The 19,422-nt window shown below is 39.8% G+C and overlaps 1 protein-coding gene and 1 long non-coding RNA gene across 7 annotated transcripts; one reads left to right on the top strand and one right to left on the bottom strand.

Moving 5' to 3' along the window:
- The first annotated feature begins 5,663 nt into the window (after positions 1–5,663).
- On the top strand, positions 5,664–14,276 carry MKP1 (mitogen-activated protein kinase phosphatase 1). Of its 6 annotated transcripts, none has more exons than XM_088973671.1 (4): positions 5,664–5,801; positions 6,283–8,984; positions 13,253–13,470; positions 13,952–14,276. In XM_088973671.1, the coding sequence occupies exons 2-3, from the start codon at positions 6,459–6,461 to the stop codon at positions 13,289–13,291; spliced, it is 2,565 nt and encodes an 854-aa protein (XP_088829797.1). In that variant the 5' UTR covers positions 5,664–5,801; positions 6,283–6,458; the 3' UTR covers positions 13,292–13,470; positions 13,952–14,276. The 6 variants fall into 6 exon arrangements, with proteins under 6 accessions (XP_088829797.1, XP_088829795.1, XP_088829799.1 ...); XM_088973669.1 differs by having other exon boundaries at positions 13,302–13,470; XM_088973673.1 differs by lacking the exon at positions 5,664–5,801 and having other exon boundaries at positions 6,036–7,925; positions 8,208–8,984.
- Positions 14,277–15,374: 1,098 nt separating this feature from the next.
- Positions 15,375–17,006, bottom strand: LOC148868187 (uncharacterized). Its single transcript, XR_016108033.1, has 2 exons — positions 15,995–17,006; positions 15,375–15,913 (listed from the first exon to the last, which is right to left on the bottom strand). It is a non-coding gene; the product is annotated as an uncharacterized LOC148868187 (long non-coding RNA).
- Positions 17,007–19,422: the final 2,416 nt, after the last annotated feature.

Here is a 19,422-nt window from a genome sequence, read left to right on the forward strand (position 1 = left end):
GTCACTACTCATGCCGCAAGAGGTTTAACCTTCCAACAACCCATCAGACCTTAACCTCCGTTAAAATAAATTCCTCTTTTTTAGTTATCCATAAAACATTCCTTTCCCCTTTCTCTCTTGCATGCTAAGGACAAGTTTCTAGAAATGCAAATTTCAAATCAAGTCATATAGATTCACACCAAATATTGAACATTCGGTAGCTTCCAACTTCATACTATCAAATAATTGTTGTTTTTATTTATTTGGTGATTTTGTGACCCTTTTTCTTTCCTAGCATTGCGGCTTGACAGAATAAAATTCTCATTTGCCAATTTAGGAAAGATTGCTTGGTTAAAGAGGAATTTATTATTGACTTTCCTAAAAGGCTTTCAATTGAACTAAAATGTGTATATTAGCACAAGAAGCAACTTGTTCATCTCTATTTGAATTAAGAACATTGAACATCGTCACTGTTATAGGTTTGAGGAGCCTCAAACTGGAACCTCATAGGGCTTATTTTGATTATTGCACTTAGCATCATCCACAAAAATGTGTCATTTTGATCGTTTATTATGTTATCAAACTTATCAATTTCTGGCTTGAGAAATGGAAGTGGGGAGTAAATTCCTCAACTGGGCCAAATAGATTTATATATTGTGGAGAATTCAATTAGAGACCTGTAATAGTTTCTTATAGAACATTACCAAAAACTTGGGAAGAATATCTGATTCAATCAACTGGAGTTCGTATCTTCAATAGATAGTTTTAACCTTGAGAATCCAAAACTGAAGAAAAACGTAAAAGTTAATAACAGTTCATGTTGTGTTTAACGACTAGAAGTTTTAAGAAATTTGTCATTTCTGAAAATTCCTATATAAAGCACAAGAGAGAGAGGAAAGGAAAGGAGAGTACATATTTATGCATAAAAAATAGATATTTTGTTTTTAAAAAGTAGTAAGTAACGGAGGTTAAGGTTTAATTAGTGGGTTGTTGGAAGACTAAATCTCTTGTGACATGGATAGGGACAGTTGATGTATTTTAATTGGGTTAGTGGAGAGGAGAGTAATGCTAATTGATGAAACAAAAACAAGCCACCAATTTCATAGTTCAAGGGTCTTTTATTTAAACCCGTGGTTGAAACTAGAAGCATCAATCTCGACGTGAAGTCGAAATTTCATAACTTCTTCAAACTCCCAAAACAGCAAGTTAAATCCTACATGACTTTGCACAGTTCGAGTTTGGACTTTAATTATTGGAGTATTAAATCTTCTGCATTTGGTTGCAGTACAAACACAAATATGTATCACCGTTCAAACTTATGTCATGCTCGGTTTATGAATACAAAGTGGGCCTACTATTGAAAACCCACCTTGTATTGTTGTCATTTGTTTCTTATCAATACAAACTTTAATGCATTTTTGTTGGTATTTGGTAGTTTGTATCGATGTAAATGTTTTTGTTGGTGGAGGTGGAGCCGCAGTTGGACTTGCAGCAGTGGCAGCATTGGTGGAACAGAGCAGGTGAGTGGATGGTGGGGGAGATTTTTCTCTGTGTTTGATCGCGGAGATGGGGAAGATGGAGTTAATGGAAAGAGTTACAGCAGCGGAGTTGGAGAGGTGGACTTACCGTTGGAGTTATAGCGGCAATGAGTAGGTTTATCGTTGAATGGAGAGAGTTACGGCATGGGGAAGAGGCCTGCTATCAATACATTTGATTGGCCTATTTACACCTCTTGGTCAAAGAGAACGTTAGTGTATCTTGAAAATTGATACAGTTTTTGTATTAATTCAGGATGCAAAGACGTCAGAAAATTCATACTTGAATCGGTTGATGATACAAATATGTGTCTCAAACAAGAGCGTGACCGGGGCACATATATGCATCGGTCAAGCATTTGTACCACAAACAAACAAGGCCTAGGATTTATTTGGTTAAAGGAATACATGTATAGGATCGAAATCATTAATTGGTATAATGACGTTTCCCCATTGGAGGCCATTTGAATCTCTTTACTCGACAACATTCATTCCTTCCCTCCATCTCTATCTGCACCCCTCCTCTCGACGCTAAAGCTTCAAACTCCAACAAGGTAAGTCATCGTTGGTCAACCCTAGCCCATCGACCACCTTTTCCTTTTTGTAAAGGACTTAGGCTGTCTTTGGTTTCTTTAGGTGTTTATTAAAAAACCGCCATCACATCAGTGTCACGTAGGCGTTGGTGTTTATTGCATATGAAGCAAAATAAAATAACTGTTTGATTTCACCATTTGTCAAATAAATGGTAGAAAATTGAAACATTTTGATTTTTGTATGTGGAATTTGGGGAAATGTCAAGCTCTTGTTTCTCCCAATGCCCAAGCATTTCTTAAATCAATTGCTGATGTGACACACTTTAATGGGTATTAGCCTAAGGTGAAGGAGAATAAAAAATGTTTAAAGTGAAAGCCAACCGAACAACAAAAGCAACAAATGTTTAAAATAAAAAAGTACAAATAAACGATCTATCTATAAATGCCCACAAAACAAACACATACTTAAACATACCCTAGGTTCCAATTCCTGCCAAATAGAAACAGAAAAAGGTTATTTAGGTTGATGTTTTACAATATGGCATTATCAGTGACAACCATGAGAGTGATAAACCCAATCTCATCTTACCAACAACGATGCTAGAAACAAATGAATTCACCCAGAAAGAAAACCACATTTTGAGCACCTAAAACCAAGTGACTAGTTGCATAGCTTCTGGTTTTTTAGTGCTTTGAAGAAATCTCGTTGATTCAAGTACACGGTGCTTATGGTATAATTTTTTTACTACATAATTAAAATTTCCATTCGTTGAAAAAAAAATGCAACTATCACCAAAATGGAACGTCCTCTGTACCATAATTATTACAAAAAAAGATGCAATAATAAGAGATTGAGATTAACAATGTTACAAAGTCTTGATACTACAAGCTAATAAATTCAATAGGATTTAGTTTGCTATTTTTAAATTGATTCCTGTTTCGCCATTTTCCGAATTTCCTTTATCATTTGCAGTGACGGTTTGAGTGCTAAAGCAGAAACTGCCTCTTCTCACCCAGCCATACGAAATAAAATAAGTGCCTCTTCTCACCCCTTTTGGAGCATGAATAGTTTCATCATATCAACATTTTCTATTATGTCTCATGAGATTGTGCGTGTGAAAGAGAGTGTGTGCCCACCACTTACATGAGCTTGATAAAATATGATATATTTTGAAAAATTGGAAGAAAATGATGAGCACCACCTACATGAGCTTGAAAAGTTCATGATATATTTTAAAAAATTGAAAAAAAATGATGGGCAAAAGAATCATAATGTATCTTTAAGGCCTCATTCATTTTTCGATAGGCCAGTTACCCAAATAGGTATGCTTACTCAGGTAAATATTTCTTAAGAAACACTTATTTGAATAACTTCACTTATCCATATTCTTTTGATTATCAGGCAAATTATACAATTATTTTTTTTTTAACATTGTTGTAAAATAACTTTATTGTAGGACACATAGCTTATCGAATGTTATTTATCCACTTTGGAGATGATAAAATAAAACCTTACTTTCTATTACTATAAGACCCATGGTTTATCGAAAAAATAACCTTACTTTTTATTACTCTTCTTGTTTTTAGTCAGCATATCATTTTGCCCCTTGTTAGCCCCCTCCCCCAACGATTGAACCTTACAACTTCGACGGGGAACCAATTGGCCTTTCATCCCAATGTATAAAACCACTTTTTTTTATCTATCAAATTTATTTGTGTTTTTTTTTATTATTATTATTTGACCTCTTTTTGGTCGATGCAAGTGACTTGTGATCTTGTAGCTCTGTGGCAATCAGGTTGAGATCATTTAGGGTGAGGTAAGGGCCTTCTCTTCTACTATGGTGAGGTAAACCATCGGCATTTATTCTTTGATCCGTTATTTTCCTATTTTTTGAATTATTTTATTTGCACTTTCAAGAAATTCGAAGGCTGTGTTTGGAAATGATGCAAATAGGGAGTAAATCACGATCAAGGTTAATTTGCACTCTTGTTCACTTTTGTCTGTGCTTGACAACATTACATTTATACATTGACAAATGACAAACCAATGCATATTTACATTGATAATAAGATTTAAAAGTACATCAATAAAAAATAAGTAAATTTGCATTCAAGTGAACTTTTGATAAAAAAGGCATATGCTTATTGGAATTCGTATTTGCATCCACTACAGTTAAAAATCCATTTGATAAGAAGATGAATTTGTCGGTGCAAAACTAACCCGACTTTGTAATATATATATATGATGATTACGGAACCAATCCAAAAACAAACTATGGGATTGCAATGCCATGATCGCTACCAATTAATGTAAGTCATCTGAGCAGACACACCTTAAATAACACAAGAACAATGGCACCTACCAAGAACCAACCATGTTTGTCCACTAACTAATGTCCTCAATGTCCATTGTCAAGGACATTTTGTGTTGTGGTTGGTGCTTTGGTGGCTTGGCATGTCTCCAATCTATTCCATTGCGACTGTTCAAAGAAAACTAAAGTCTTGATTTAAAAGGATGTTAAATTGAAAATTGAAACTAATGATGCCGATTTTTCTCGCAAGGCCAAGTAGGAATACCATTTTAAGAATGGCGGGTATCATCTAGGGCTGCAAGTCGGGTTGAGGCCAACTGTAGTCCAACCCTAAGTTCTAAATCCCAACTCAATCAATCTAACCTTAACCTAACATTAACTAAATTCTTTCAACCCTAACCCTAACCCAACCCAACCCAAAGTCAATTTGGGGGCCCAACCCAACCTTCTTCCCATCCCTTAAAACTTCATAGAATTTTTCGATTTTAGATCTTAACTAAATTTTTCCTACATATATTAATTCTATATTTCATTAGTATTTGTTGACTTTTTTTTTTGTTCTTTTGATACAAAATACAAAAAAAAATAAGTGTTAGAAATTACTATAATTTATTGTGAGTTATAACTTATGATAAAACATAAAATTTTCAAAAAACATAAAATAATGTTATCAAGGTTTTAGTCTTTCTGATTAGTATTGAGTAGAATTATTATCTTAAAAGAAATACATGATACTATATGATAGGGCTATAAAAATATCATGCATCTAAACAAATCATGTTATATATAACACATACTTATATATGACATATACTATAGATTCGGGTTTTGATTAGATTGAACTGATTAAGGGATCAACCCTAACCCAACCCAAAATAAAATCGAATTCATGAATTTTAACCCTAACCCGAACATAAAACCAATCCAATCCAACTCAATCCAACTTTTTTTCGCGTTGAATTCGGTCCACCCCGACCCAAATTGCAGCCTTACTATCATCATATCTGTCTGGGTGACATTAAAATTGAAAACTTTGGTCGTAGGGGCGTAGTAGGGCTTTTCTTGCTTCGCTCCTTCCTTCACGTGCACGTGCAGCAGCTCCTTCCACCCACTTCTACAGTTCTACTTCCAATTTTATATTCACAATCACGCTTCACTCGGGACAGTTGGAGACCTCCTCAGGGGGCTCGTCTTTTCACGTCGGATCGGAATCCCATAGATGCACCAATCTGACGATTAAGCCGCGTTTAAAACTCGCCAGTCGCCAGTCATTATTCCTCTACCGTCTACTGTCTAAACTCGTAAACTCCAAACTGTGGTTAATTAAACTCAAGCAGCATTTTCCCACTATATATATAAATATATTTGTTAATTTTTAAATAAAAATACAAAACGAGAAGGAACGACAATAGACCTGGTGTTGCTGGTAGCGGTGGTGGCTGGTGTGTTCTCCATTTTCTCCTCTTGTCTCTCTCCTCTTCTGCTACTGCCAGTAGTCCCACCTTCTCTCTCTCCACCTGTTCCTCATTTTTAATCTTTTTATATTTCTTTTCATTTTCGAATCGAGCGGCATGGACTTATTGTTTACTTTTTGCCTTTCTACGTTTCTGTGTTTTACAATCTTTCATTCTTTTTCTTTATTTATTTATTTCTTTTTCTGACTTGGTTCTGCGGTTTACCCTCTTTCGGTTAGGGTTTTGTTTTAAGATTTATCTCTTTTTGAACGTTTTGATCTGAAGCTTTTTCTTTATGAATGAAATGTTTAGTGACGCCAAAATTGTCTGCTCTGGATCTCTCTCCCCACTCTTCTCTATGGTCCATATGCAAATTTTAATCAAGAGTTGTAGAACTTCTGCCGGTTCTGGTTTCCGTTTTTTAAGCTTCCTTTCTTCATCTCATGTGATTTCTTGTTCCGGGTTGTAGGCTAAGGGTATGGATGGAGCGAGCGGGTATTGGTCGTGCTTCTGTTTGTTTCATTCTTTCTATTTCTGCTCCGCAATGTCTTAGTTATTATGATCGCAAATGATTCATGACGGTGGAAATTAGGTTTACCGGTTCGAATTCGGTTGGGGTTCTATACTGAGGATTTTGTACTGGGCATGGTAGGGGAGGAGGATGCCGCCGGTTCTCGGGGGCAGTGCCAGATTTCCGGTAGCCGCAAAACGTTCTGGAGGTCTGCATCCTGGTCTTCTAGGTCTATGCCGCAGGCCACTACACATTTTGACAATGCCAAAGATTGTGCAGATCCACATGGCACCGACAAGAACTCTGGGCAGTGCCGGCGGTTTCCTGTTCCTCTTACTCCGAGGTCTCAAAACAATAGCAAGGCTCGGGCTTGCTTGCCCCCCTTACAGCCTTTGTCGATTTCCCGCCGCAGCTTGGACGAGTGGCCAAAAGCTGGTTCGGATGATGTCGGAGAGTGGCCCCAACCTCCAACCCCAAGTGGTAGAGGAGATTTAAATAAGTCAGGGGACGGATTGAGGCTCGACTTGCCCTCCTCGTTCCAGAAGAACCAGGATCCAACCGGCACTCTTGTTAAGAAAGATAGGATTGCATTCTTCGATAAGGAATGCTCCAAGGTTGCAGATCATATCTATCTTGGAGGAGATGCAGTTGCTAGAAACAGGGATATTCTAAGGCAGAATGGTATCACCCATGTTCTCAACTGCGTTGGTTTTGTTTGCCCTGAATACTTCAAGTCAGACCTTGTGTACAAGACGTTGTGGTTGCAGGATAGCCCGTCGGAGGACATCACCAGTATACTCTATGACGTCTTTGATTATTTTGAGGATGTGAGGGAGCAAGGAGGGAGGGTTTTGGTCCACTGTTGCCAGGGAGTTTCTCGTTCCACATCTTTGGTGATTGCATATCTCATGTGGAGGGAAGGGCAGAGCTTTGATGATGCCTTTCAGTATGTGAAGGCAGCGAGGGGAATTGCAAACCCTAATATGGGCTTCGCCTGTCAGCTGTTACAGTGTCAAAAGAGGGTCCACGCCATTCCACTTAGCCCCAGCTCAGTACTGAGGATGTACAGGATGGCGCCACATTCTTCATACGATCCTCTCCATCTGGTCCCCAAAATGTTGAATGATCCTTCTCCATCTGCCTTGGATTCTAGAGGGGCATTTATTATACATGTGCCGTCTGCTATCTACGTCTGGATTGGCAAAAAATGTGAAACCATCATGGAAAGGGATGCCAAGGGGGCGGCTTTTCAAGTTGTTCGCTATGAGAGAGTGCAAGGTCCAATAATAACTGTTGTGGAAGGGGAAGAACCATCAGACTTTTGGGATGCCTTTTCCAATCTACAGCCTTCAGTGAGCAAGTCGGAAAATGTTGTCGAGGTTGAATCAGCTGAGAAGATTGTCTCAGGTGAGAGAAGAGTGGATTCCTACAATATTGATTTTGAGCTTTTCCATAAGGCAATAACCGGGGGTGTTGTTCCTCCATTTTCATCTTCTGGGTCTGGACAAGAAACCCACCTTCCTGCAAGGGAGAGCAACTGGAGTGGTTTAAGGCGTAAGTTTGCCTTTGCCAATGTGAAAGAGTTTGTCTCGGCTTCTAAGGTACCTCTCTGTAGAGTCTATTCTGATTCCATGTTGATAGTAGACTGCAATAGTTGTGTAAACAATGTTCCGAACTTGTCTACTAACTCATCATCATCATCATCATCATCATCATCTTTTTTGCCTCCTTATATTTCCCCAAGTTCTATCTCTTCTGATTCAAGCGCTAGTTCCAAATCTAGTTCAGAATCACCTTCGCTATCTCCTTCAACATCTTCATGTTCTCTTACACCAACACCTCCTTCCTCTGCCTTGTCTGACTTGTCACTCCTTCCATTGCAGAAGTCTCCCTCACCTAACAGTCCCGAAGCCCCTGGATTAGATCATGCTTCAAAACCTTGTTCTCAAACAGTTCCATCATCTAAGAAATTTATTATATCTCTTGCTGAACGGAGAGGTGGCTCGTCACCATCTTTAAAACTGCCAACCTCAACTGATGGTGCCTCACTTTCATATAGGAGAATGAGAAATGCTTCTTTAGCTTCTCTTGTAACTCAAAGAGACAACAATGAGAAGGACAGCTCTTGTTTATTAGGAAAATTGAAAGAACAAGTTTTAGAATCTGGTGAGGTGATTGCAATTAAAGAGGAAGATGGGGTTCAAGGAGTCCAATTTGAATTGTGTTCAAGGGGATTATACAGTGATGATCCACACAGCATGCAAGAAGCTTTGGTGAAAATTTGTCATGCGCAAGAAGTCTCAAAACACTCAACTGGATTGATGGATGATGGTTCAGAGTCTTGTGGTCAAGTGCAGCTCACAGTATGCCGATGGCCTGATTTAGAAAGGGTAGCAGCATTTGGTGCATGCGATCTGGATTCAGAGGCTGTTTTTCTTTTCTTAGTTCCAACTCCAAGTACAGGTGTAGAAAAGCATAAATATCTTCAAGATAAGGTTAGGGTTCTATATTTGTGGATAGGAAAATCTTTTGAACATGGTAAAAGACAGCTCCAGCTAGATAACAGCAGAGATGTAGGCGATGTAAAAGAGATTGACTGGCATCAAGTTGGTTCATACTTTCTTACCAAAATGGGACTGCGGAAGGATATCCTGATTAAGGTATGAAAAACCATTGATCCTTTTATCAGGTCATATGTATTGATTTTTTATTCCTACGTATAATGTATCTTCATTATGGTTAAAGTTATACCTTGTTTCTTTCTGAAGATCTGTTTACTGCTGGCCAAAAACTGAATGATACCTTGTTATCATCTTAAGCCTGGATGTATCTCTCTCCTTGTTGTTATTGATATTGTAGTAGATACACTTTTGCCTCTGTTTGCTGTGGAAACATGAAAGCTCAGTTTGGAAGGAGTACAAATGCAAATATGTACAATGCAAAACCTTGTATTTTGTATTATTTTATATGTATTTGTACTGTACATATTTGTATTTGTACTCCTTCCAAACTGAGCCGAAGTGTATAAATTATGTTGCTTATCTTTGCTAACTTGTAGCATCGTTCAAGTGTTGCCAAATATGTTCACCTAGCTATCTGTCTCTCAAATCAATGTCTTGGTGATAAACTGCTTTGTCTGTCAATGGACAGTCATCTGCCATTTCAGGTGATTGCCTATGTGAGTGGATAGTCTGCTAAGTTTGAATTCCTTTTTGTCTTTATATTCTAAATACTTTGTAAAAAGGTAGGAGGGGGTAGTTGTTGCATCTTGTTTCTTAAGGATGAGTTTTTCCTACTCCATTTTATGGTACTGTAACCAGTGATCAAAATTTTGCAATGTATTAGCCCGTATCGGCCGATATGTAGACAGTCCTTATACCAATCCCCCTGAATAGGTTTAAAAAAACCAAAAATAACATAAAATGCATGGTGTTACAATGTCCGATACGCTCCATCTGGCATATTGGACTTTATCTATACTTGGAACCTTGATCATAATTAGTAGAGGGAAAGGTCCATTTTCGTCATTGCCATTATCCGATTTGAAGTGGATCCAGCCTCATTTGAATCCAATTGGGTCTAGGGCTCTCAGATTGGATTCAGATCCAATGTAAATTGTATAGAAACTTGAATAAAATTGTGTTCATAAATAATAAGATTATTTATTTTTATTGATAAAAAAATAAGATTATTTATTTTTTACAAGCTTTGTCATAAAATTAAAAGCAATATGAGTAATTTTGCCAAAATTTTAATCCATATCTACCATATATTTAATTGAAACATTAAAGTATACCTTGTATACACTGAAAGCCTAAGATTATTAATCAAGTTTGATTTGAAAGTCAACTAATTCACATACAATAAGGTTTCCAAAAGGTGCTAATAAAAAAAGGTTTCCAAAAGGTTTTAAATGACCTAAATAGATAATTTCTAAAAGGTTGTTTGAGGTTGTTGAGGTGAAATTTTGGAGGGTTAGGAGGTCTGTCAAGTGTATTTTTGGTGGTTGTTAATTATGGGAGTTCTTGAATTGTTGGCTGTTTTGATTCTGGCTGATGTGTTGATTCTTCTTTTGGTCTGGTGATTGTTTGTATGGTGGTGTTTTGTTTTGAAACAAATGTGGAGGGGGTTGTAGCTTTTTTAATTAGGATCTAGGGTTGCGTTTTTTTCTCTTGTGTGACTTCTTGTCACCTTTCTTGTAATCTACAATTTTCTTTTAATATTTTTTTTATTTACTATAAAAAATAAAAGATAATTTTCTAGTGAGTGCTTTAAAGAAGTCTCCCTTGAAAAATTAAAAGAAGCAACGATAAGATGAAGTAGAAATTTAAGTTTTGAGCGAATTGATTTCAAGCACATGAATTGTATAAATTGTAATATTCATGAATCAAACCATAGGATTCAAAAAATAAAGAGAAAACTGAACATTTTAGAAATCTAACACTTTCTAACTTATGCAAATAGGATAAATTTATAAACTGATATTAATACATGTCATATATATTTTAATTGGAGTTGTTCGGTTTGGAAAGGAATTGAAAAGAACTACAGTTTTTGTCAGCAAGGAAATCAATTTTGAAGTGGTGAGGGGAACCGGGGTCAGATTCTGGATGGATTTCTAGTGTGGAAACAATATGTTAAAGGATGGATTTCCCGAACTCTTTGCAGTTGCTGTTGATAAAGGGGCAAAAGTGGCTGAAGTTGTGTGGCTTCAAAATGGGGAGTATGTTTGGATCCCATGGTTCAGAAGAGCTTTGAATGATTGGGAGATTGAACCATTTGGTAAGCTACTCCAGAAGCTGTATTACATGCAAACTGATTTTAACTCAGAAAACAAGAAGGGTGTTGTCAATGGATAGCAAGGGCTAGAAGGGAAGGTGCTACATTGGCAATCGGGCTATAGCTGGGATGGGAGGGGTCTTCGAGACTCAGAAGGGAAGGTGCTTGCTTTATATTCAGGACCTATAACCAATGGTGATTACAGTGACAGCAGACTTGTATAGTTTTCTTCAGGGTCTAAAATTTGCTAAGAAGTTTGGGTTTCTTAACTTGGAAGTAGAAGGGGATTCTCAAGTGGTTATCTCATGTACAAGGTATAATACCCAAATTCCATGGACAGGCATACAGTCCGTGAAATAGAATCCCTAGCAAGGGGGGGTGAATGCCACTTTTAGACGGGTAAGAAGAACAACAAATGGGTTGGCGGATACATTGGCTAAAAAAGGGGCTACAAAACAACAGATTTTTTGGGCAAAAATCTAAAGTTTCTTCTGGTGGACCTTGATGTAATTCCTTCTATATGATACTTAATAAAATTTATCTTTATTGATAAAAAAAATGGATAGCAAGGGCCAGTTCACAGTAAAATCCTTTTATAATCAGTTCGCTCAAGAGGATGAGCAGAATTTTCCTTTGTATTTAATCTGGAGCAAGCATATCCCTTCAAAGGTGGCTCTTTTTTTGTTTGGTCTGCCTACCTGAACAATATTCTTACAAAAGACAGCCTGATTAGGAGGGGAATGGTGATTGATTCACCTGAATGTGTGTTATGTAACAGTGTAGAAGAATCGGGTGACAACTTGTTACTGCATTGCAGTTTCACCTACAAAATTTGGGTGAAAATTTTCAGGAACTTTGCTATCAAAAGTTGGTACCCAGCCTCAGTTGAAGTTTTTGTGAAAGGTTGGTGGATCCAAGGCTTGATTCAGAAAAAAATTTTATGACATTTGTTTTTGTTTTTTTGATAAATAATTTTATGACAACTGGTTCTATGGGCATTTTTCTGGTCGATATGGCAGGAAAGAAACCTAAGGCTATTCCAAAGCAAAGGCTGTCAAGAGGAGGAAGTGTGACAGAAAATAGTGGGGAAGCTGTTATCCTATTCATCTGCACAGTTAGCTGTAGAGAATCTTTTTGTAACCACAAATGGGATAGTGGTCTAACAGCGGGTTGAAAACATTGATTCAGACCACTGGAACCATTACCTCTGTTCATCAAATGAAACCTACCATTAGGGTCCATGGTCTCTGACACTGCTGAAGCCCCCTAACCTTACGCAAAACAATCTCTCATCATCCAATGCTCACTTCCACCTTCATCCTATCAAAGTTCAACCTGAACACCATCGGATACCTAATGCACTTTTTCTAATCAAGTCTATTGCTTCTTGATTTTCTTGACATGATGATTGAATACCATCTTTCACTGCTTACCTTTTTGCCAGATTCAACTGAACTTCTATACATGATTTTATAGTAAGATCTGTTAAAGTTTAAAAGTCTACAATTCTATATATTCTTAAAGTGTTTACACTCTATACTCTGGCAGTATACTTTGACAAGTCATAGAAATGATTAAAGTTTGAACACCCAGTGCATGAAATAGCTTGGACATTTATTGTGAGCTTGCACCTGAACCCAGAGTTTTTAGTGATAAATTCTTTGAAGTTCAAAGTTTCAAACCATGTTTATACTGTACATACATAGTAAAGTATGTTTAGCCACCTTAGTAGACCAGCTCTGACCTCTTAGACTTTGGGCTTGATATAATTCTTAATAAATCATTATCAATAAGATATTTTAAGGTTGTTGAATAGATGAGAGCATTGGCATTTAAGGAGACTCTAATATATAAATTACAGCTGTGGATAAAATAGGCATGTTTTTATGTATTTCATTTCCTGTACAAATTCTATGTATCTTCTTCTTGCCCTGGATTGTTATATAAATTATCACTCTGGCTGTATGGGCATGCTTCATGTATTGGCATTTTTTGCCCATTCTGTGCTTCTTATCTATCCTCGATGTATAAATTTTTTCCACCTGGTTTAGATTGGTTATTGTTTTGGATTCATGGGCATTGTTGTATGCTTAGTACCTTCCATTTGCTGTTAGGTTAGCTGAGCCATTAACTATTATTCTTTTTGCAGTTTCTGATGGTGATTCTAACTCTGCGTGTTGGATGGTGAATGAGGACAGGTTGTTAAAGAAGGAAAGGAGCCAGAGGAATTCATTGAATTGTTGAAATCCTTGTAGCACAGCTTGAAAACGAACAAAAGCTTCTGCGTGCTGATGAAATTCTCTACCTGCCTTCTCGGTTCGAGTATCATACATTTTAATACGAGATTTCCCAAACAAGATGAAATAGGTAAAGTTATTTGGCCTATTATTCAATTGATTATGGAAAATTCAGAAGGGATCTAGTCTTTCATGAAAGCTTTCTTTCCCTTCCTCATGACAAAAAAGTTGAAGGCCTCTATACCCCAGATCTAGCAGCTGTTTCTGTCAACCCTATGCCTGGAGACTGCTTTCAAAGTCCTTATCAACTTTCACATTTTGAAATAAATTCAATATGGTTCAACTTTTGTCATGGTTCAATCCATGAAGTGAAGTTTGTCATGCTGACCATTGAATTTTGGTGGAAGCGTGGTTGATCTAAGTCACTTAAAATTTCCTTGAAGCTTCTGTATAAAAGGGGCAGAAGCAAGTTTTGCCATGAAGGGGACAAAATATATTTAGTTTGATTGTTTCCCGCCCCTTTTACATTGAAAGTTTGAAGCAAGGAGATGTAAAAGTAGTGGTCTTTTGTTTACTTCTTAAGGTTTTATTCTTTCCTTTTTCTTTGACAGGGGGCTGCAATCAAGTCGTTTGTGGCAATTCGTTTGGATGTACAGTACTCAGATGCCTCGCAAGCGTGGCTAAGCAAACTCTTAATTTCCTACTGACATAGATAGAGTATCTCCTTGTATGTACACTCTTAAAGGTGATTGACTGGGCCTTCTTCGGCTGAGTAATATTGAAATTCCCGTCGTATAGGTTTTTGACGTTGTTCAGAGTTTTAATGTGTTAAAATCCCATTAGCACAGATGCATAGGAGTGCAAAGTCACTTGCACCAGTACAGATGCATAGGAGTGTATGTGAAGAATGCAAATTGTGGTTCGTTTCAGGTTGTACTTTGCTTCAGATTTCATCACCGCATTTGCATTGCAAACAAATAAAAACATACTAAATCATTAAATCCTCAAACAGTAAGTCAGAAATTGCAATGCTAAATGGGTCGAGAGGTTTCTTACTAACGAGTGATAATGTGGCTAATCGTAGCATTAGCATAGATTTCATAGCATTAGATCGAGAATATTCTGGAGCCCGGATCTGCTCCTAACGGAACGCACCTCACACCAACTTCACAGCTCCATCCAACTGCGTTGAGAGCATTTTCTGGACTCTGTATTGTTATTCTGGCTCAGTTTTGAAGGAGTACAGATACAAATATGTACACGTTGGGAGTGCTCTGGAAGAGCAAATCCCGATATTCCAATTAACTGACATCATAAACGTAACAATAAGGTGGTATTTATTAAATTTACAGGTGTGTTTTTATTTGTCAAATCTCATTTTGTACCACCTCTTTCTAGCGTTATAAATGTCACATTCATTTAGTTGCACATTGGGAACATTTATTATACCGAAAAAAATCCTCAATCCAGGATATAAATATAATTGGACCCGTAAGTCTTGGTCATCACGAATCATCATTATCATCATTTAAACCTTTGTGATTTGACTGATATGAATCAGTTTTTGGGGTCAGCTTTGCTAAAGGGTAGCTAAGGCTAGCCTTTTAATAAATATATCAATTGTTTCTATGAATTTTAAAGTTTTAGGATTCTTAACAAGACCCCTTCGAGGTCTTTCTGAAGATGGTTTTTTGTTGGCTCTTCCCCTGTGGGTTACGAGTCTGATCAACATAGATGTGGCAAATTTGGCTGTATAATCTTTTTGTGTTATTGAAATCTATTTATTACCAAAAAAGACAAGACGCTTTGGTTATAATCATACTAAAATTTTAAAATACTTAATATTGAGCAGGATCCATAAGATACACCTAATATTCTGTAATATGCGATGAAATTTTTAACTTTACTAAGTATGTATTTAATTTTATTTATGTTTTTTCATTCAATGCTTATGTTTTATTTGTTTGTAAAATTAAAAAAATTGTAACCGTTTTTTATAATTAGGCGTCATTGGGCTCTACACCTGTATAACAGTGAAAAAATGTCTAACCGTTTATAAAAACTTTAAAGAATAATTTTCTCAAATGGTAAATATGTACAAAAATTAAAATTCACTTTTACCATTCTACAGAAAAGAGAGAAACTGCTGAAATAAAACATATATAGCAGCGTTTATATGCCCATCGAACCAAACACTTTGTAAATCAATGGGTCTCGTGCGTAAGGAAAATGAGTTCAGCTTCAGTACAGGCAAGCTATATACGTGTACCGTTTGCACGGCGCGAAGACGCGCCACGCGTCTTTTAATTCGTGAATTGGCTTAATACGTGCGAAAGGAATTAATGGAGTCTATCCTTTATGCCGTTGGCCTCTCATTCATTCCATCCCACTTCCCGCTCAACTCTTGGACTCTGCCCTCACTAGTCACTCTCATTCTTTCCCTCTCCAACCTGCGGCGATCAACAGTCATCACCGGCGATCCCCTCAGATATTTTGTACTCTGCCCTGATAGAAGCCGGACTGTTGTCACTGGCGGAAAGAGTACAAACAGTCATCACCGGTGCGCGTATTAGCTGTCACCAAAACCTGATAAAATAAAATAATAGAAGAGCAACCAGAAGTGAAGGAGACCAGAAGAAGAGAAAAAGAAATACCGAAATCACAGACTTGAGTGGTTATTGCAAGTATCCATCCGGCTAAGAAGGAGATGCTTTTTCGGTAGAAAGCCTTTATAATGTTGACGATGCCGACGGCATAGGCGTATCCACTCTCAAAAGCGCTCCCGGCATTAGCGAATATGGAGATGAGAACATGTTTCTTCATGTTAAATGGTCTCGGATTCAGAGAGAATTCCGTCGACCCAAACCTGGTAAGCGAAATTTGGTGCGCGGTAGGACAGAAGCCATGAAGCGGCCAATTGGGAGGGTAGCCACCTGAACGGTGATCTGGGTTATGATGAGGGACTCCGTTCGGTAGGCGAAGAATTGGTTGAGGAATGACAGTAGTGCGCATGATATCAAAACCAGGAACCACATCCGGAAGGTCCAGAAGGGGAGGGTTGGATCGTCGGTGTTGGTCACCGTTAACCGCACTTGTTCGATCGGGGAAAGCTCATCTTCATCAACTATTTGAAGTTATCGAGGCCAAGAACTCCATCGCCTCGCTTCTTCAAAGCCAGTGAGCAGTGGGTACCCACGAAGCCAGCGGCCCCAGTGACCAGCACAGAGAAGCCATTGGATCTGCGGGGAGTAGACGAGTGGCGGACTTGCTTCTCCCTCTCTCTCCCCATCCACCCGGCGACGACTTAACATCCATTACCGCCAATGATGGTTGTTTATCGCCGGCGGCAATGGAAGTTAAGTCACCGCCAGGTGGATGGGGGGAGAGAGAGGGAGAAGAGAACGAGCCAATCGAGGGAGAGAACGAGTCAATAACGGCGAAAAGCATTCCTCGCATACTTCAACCATTTAGAGGATGCGTGTTACGTCCTCCAATTGCGCGAATGGTGCCCTCACTGAAGGTGTCTGGACTGAAGCCGAACTCAAGGAAAATAACATGCATGTATAATTGGAGTGCTTTTCGTACTTCGGATTCTTCTATGTAACCAAACAAGCGTCTCCCTTTTACAAAAGTTGGAGAAAAGTCATGCATTTCATGATTTTAATCACGCCGAGTCTCAGTCTCAGGCTCTCAGCTTTTGAAGCAAAATTTTGAAATGGTGACCCGCTCCCGAACAAGCCGCCCGGGGCGGTACTCGGTAAAGCCGTGCAGGGCCAGGTAGTATTATAAACACCCAATGCGATTATTTAACAGGGGGATTGGAAGAGAGAAGGTAACATTTTAGTGAATTTTCCTAGACGACCCAACAATCCTCTACGCGACATTTTAATCGAAAGGTCCCACATACTTATCTTCTCGGCAAATTCCAACACTAACACTTGCGGTTTGCATTAATAGAATTGCCAGGTTGTCACGGGGTAGTTCTACAGCAGAAGGACCCGTGCGGCGTCCTGGCCAAGGCAGGCCAGAACAAGTCTTTATAACGTATAGAGGCTAGGAGTTGCCCGATGGGATGACTCCACCAAAGTCAGTAGCACTGGATCATGACCTCAAGTCCAATGGTCAGGGTACTCTCCTGACTCAGACTGGTCCATGGGAGGCGTCGCTTACGTGCTAAAGGGGGACAACCATAATGGAAGGCGACCATGCGCCGATGGGGTGACTTGGCACCGATGTGATGGATCTCCTATGAGTCGATGATGACAGGCACCTGTGTGCCATGATGATAGGCAACCGCTTGGGCTGGAACACACCCGTGCACCAAGGGCAACGGGGTAGCTCACTCAGCTTGGGCAAGGGACTGGCGTGGTGAAGGGGCGTGCTTGAGCCAAACCTGCATGCCAAGCCTCCCTTGAGTATCGGTAGCGCAGTGCCGGTCCAACATTATCCCCATGAGCAAGTGTGCGTCCATGAGGAACCCTGGTAGCCATGCTAGCCGTTAACCAGCACCGCCCCACAAGGGGATGATGGTCTAGGAGTGTCAAGGTTAGGCACCCAATGAGGTCGACCACCCCTCCTCAAAGAGTATGTTAAGCTTCTAGAGGTCTGCCTGAAGATGACATCAGTTCTCCCAAAAATCTTACAGGCGAAAAATGACGAGCATGTCCCTAACGTAAGCCTGCCAAGCATAGGCAAGGCTAAGCCTGTGTCAGACCATCACAGGCTCCCCCACTCAATCCATTGTCGACCTCGACAATGGTCTTCATGTGAATGCGCGTCTGTGTCCCATGCCATCCACTACTCCACCAGTTCCTGGGCTCACCTGGTCAACCCGGGTGTTGCCTATGTTGGTGTCCATTTATGGGGATGGAACCATTTCACCATACCGGCCTGCCTGAACTTTACCCCTCCAATGTTGAGGTTACTCAAACCGCGCAATGGCTATGCCGTTGATTTGTGAAAGAAGGGCCCTCGAAGAAATGTGTGTGGTGCTTCGCAGAGGTCTGCCCCATGTATCATCTTACCTCAAGACTCAACCGTCTTCTTGGTAGCTTTTCAATGATGCTACCGAACACACTGATAGGTCTACTCCTCTTGTTGGCGATGACCTGGGTACCCTTTTACCATGTTGGCCTGCAGACTTCACCTCGCCCTATGCGGGTTACTCAAACCTAGCCATGGCTTATGCTCTCCTGGCCCTCGAAACTACGCTTCGCCTCACCGACTTGGGCTACATCTTCACTCTGAGGGGGCCCCACTGTTGCTGCCTCAAGGAGACTTGACCGCAATCTGTGCGAGTGTGGCAACTTTTACCCATGAGTTGTCGAACATGCATTCGCCTTGTGATGCGCCTTCGCTGCTGCAAGTGATCCACCTGAAAACTGAGCATGTCCACCTGAAACATTGCCGGTGTAGGGCCGCCATGCTCCAACGGCCAGCGTAACCACATTCCTAACAAGGCCCACGCGTCTGCCCCCGCATGAGGACAACAACCAATGCGTCTGCACCCGCAAGGGAAGCTGTTTTAGGGTCATTGGAATGGGAACGCGAAACAAAGAATGGCCTCTTGCCAGGCCTGATAAGCAATATGCTCAGGCAATGTACCCACATTCCTATCAAGGCTCACGCGTCTGCCCCCGCATGAGGACAACAACCAATGCGTCTGCAACCACAAGGGAAAGCTGTTTTAGTGTCATTGGAATGGGGACACGAACTAAGAAATGGCCTCTTGCCAGGCCTGATTTGAAATCTGCTCGATCCTAGGTGGAAGTGCCTAGGGACCGCACCCCACAAAATGCTGCTTGTCGAAATGACCGCTTCAACTGGCTCTGGGCTAATCTGCTGAAAACCAACTGCGGCTGCAATTGGCCAACTTGCTCTAATACCAACTGTCACGGGGGTAGTTCTACAGCGGAAGGACCCGTGCGGCGTCCTGGCCAAGGCAGCCCAGAACAAGCCTTTGTAACGCATAGAGGCTAGGAGTTGCCCGATGGGATGGCTCCACCAAAGTCAGTAGCACTGGATCATGACCTCAAGTCCAATGGTCGGGGCACTTGGGGTGACTTGGCACCGATGTGATGGG

This window comes from Nelumbo lutea, chromosome 2, assembly GCF_056320005.1.
Source record: "Nelumbo lutea isolate HS-2025 chromosome 2, American lotus-T2T, whole genome shotgun sequence".
In the NCBI taxonomy this organism is placed as follows: domain Eukaryota; kingdom Viridiplantae; phylum Streptophyta; class Magnoliopsida; order Proteales; family Nelumbonaceae; genus Nelumbo; species Nelumbo lutea.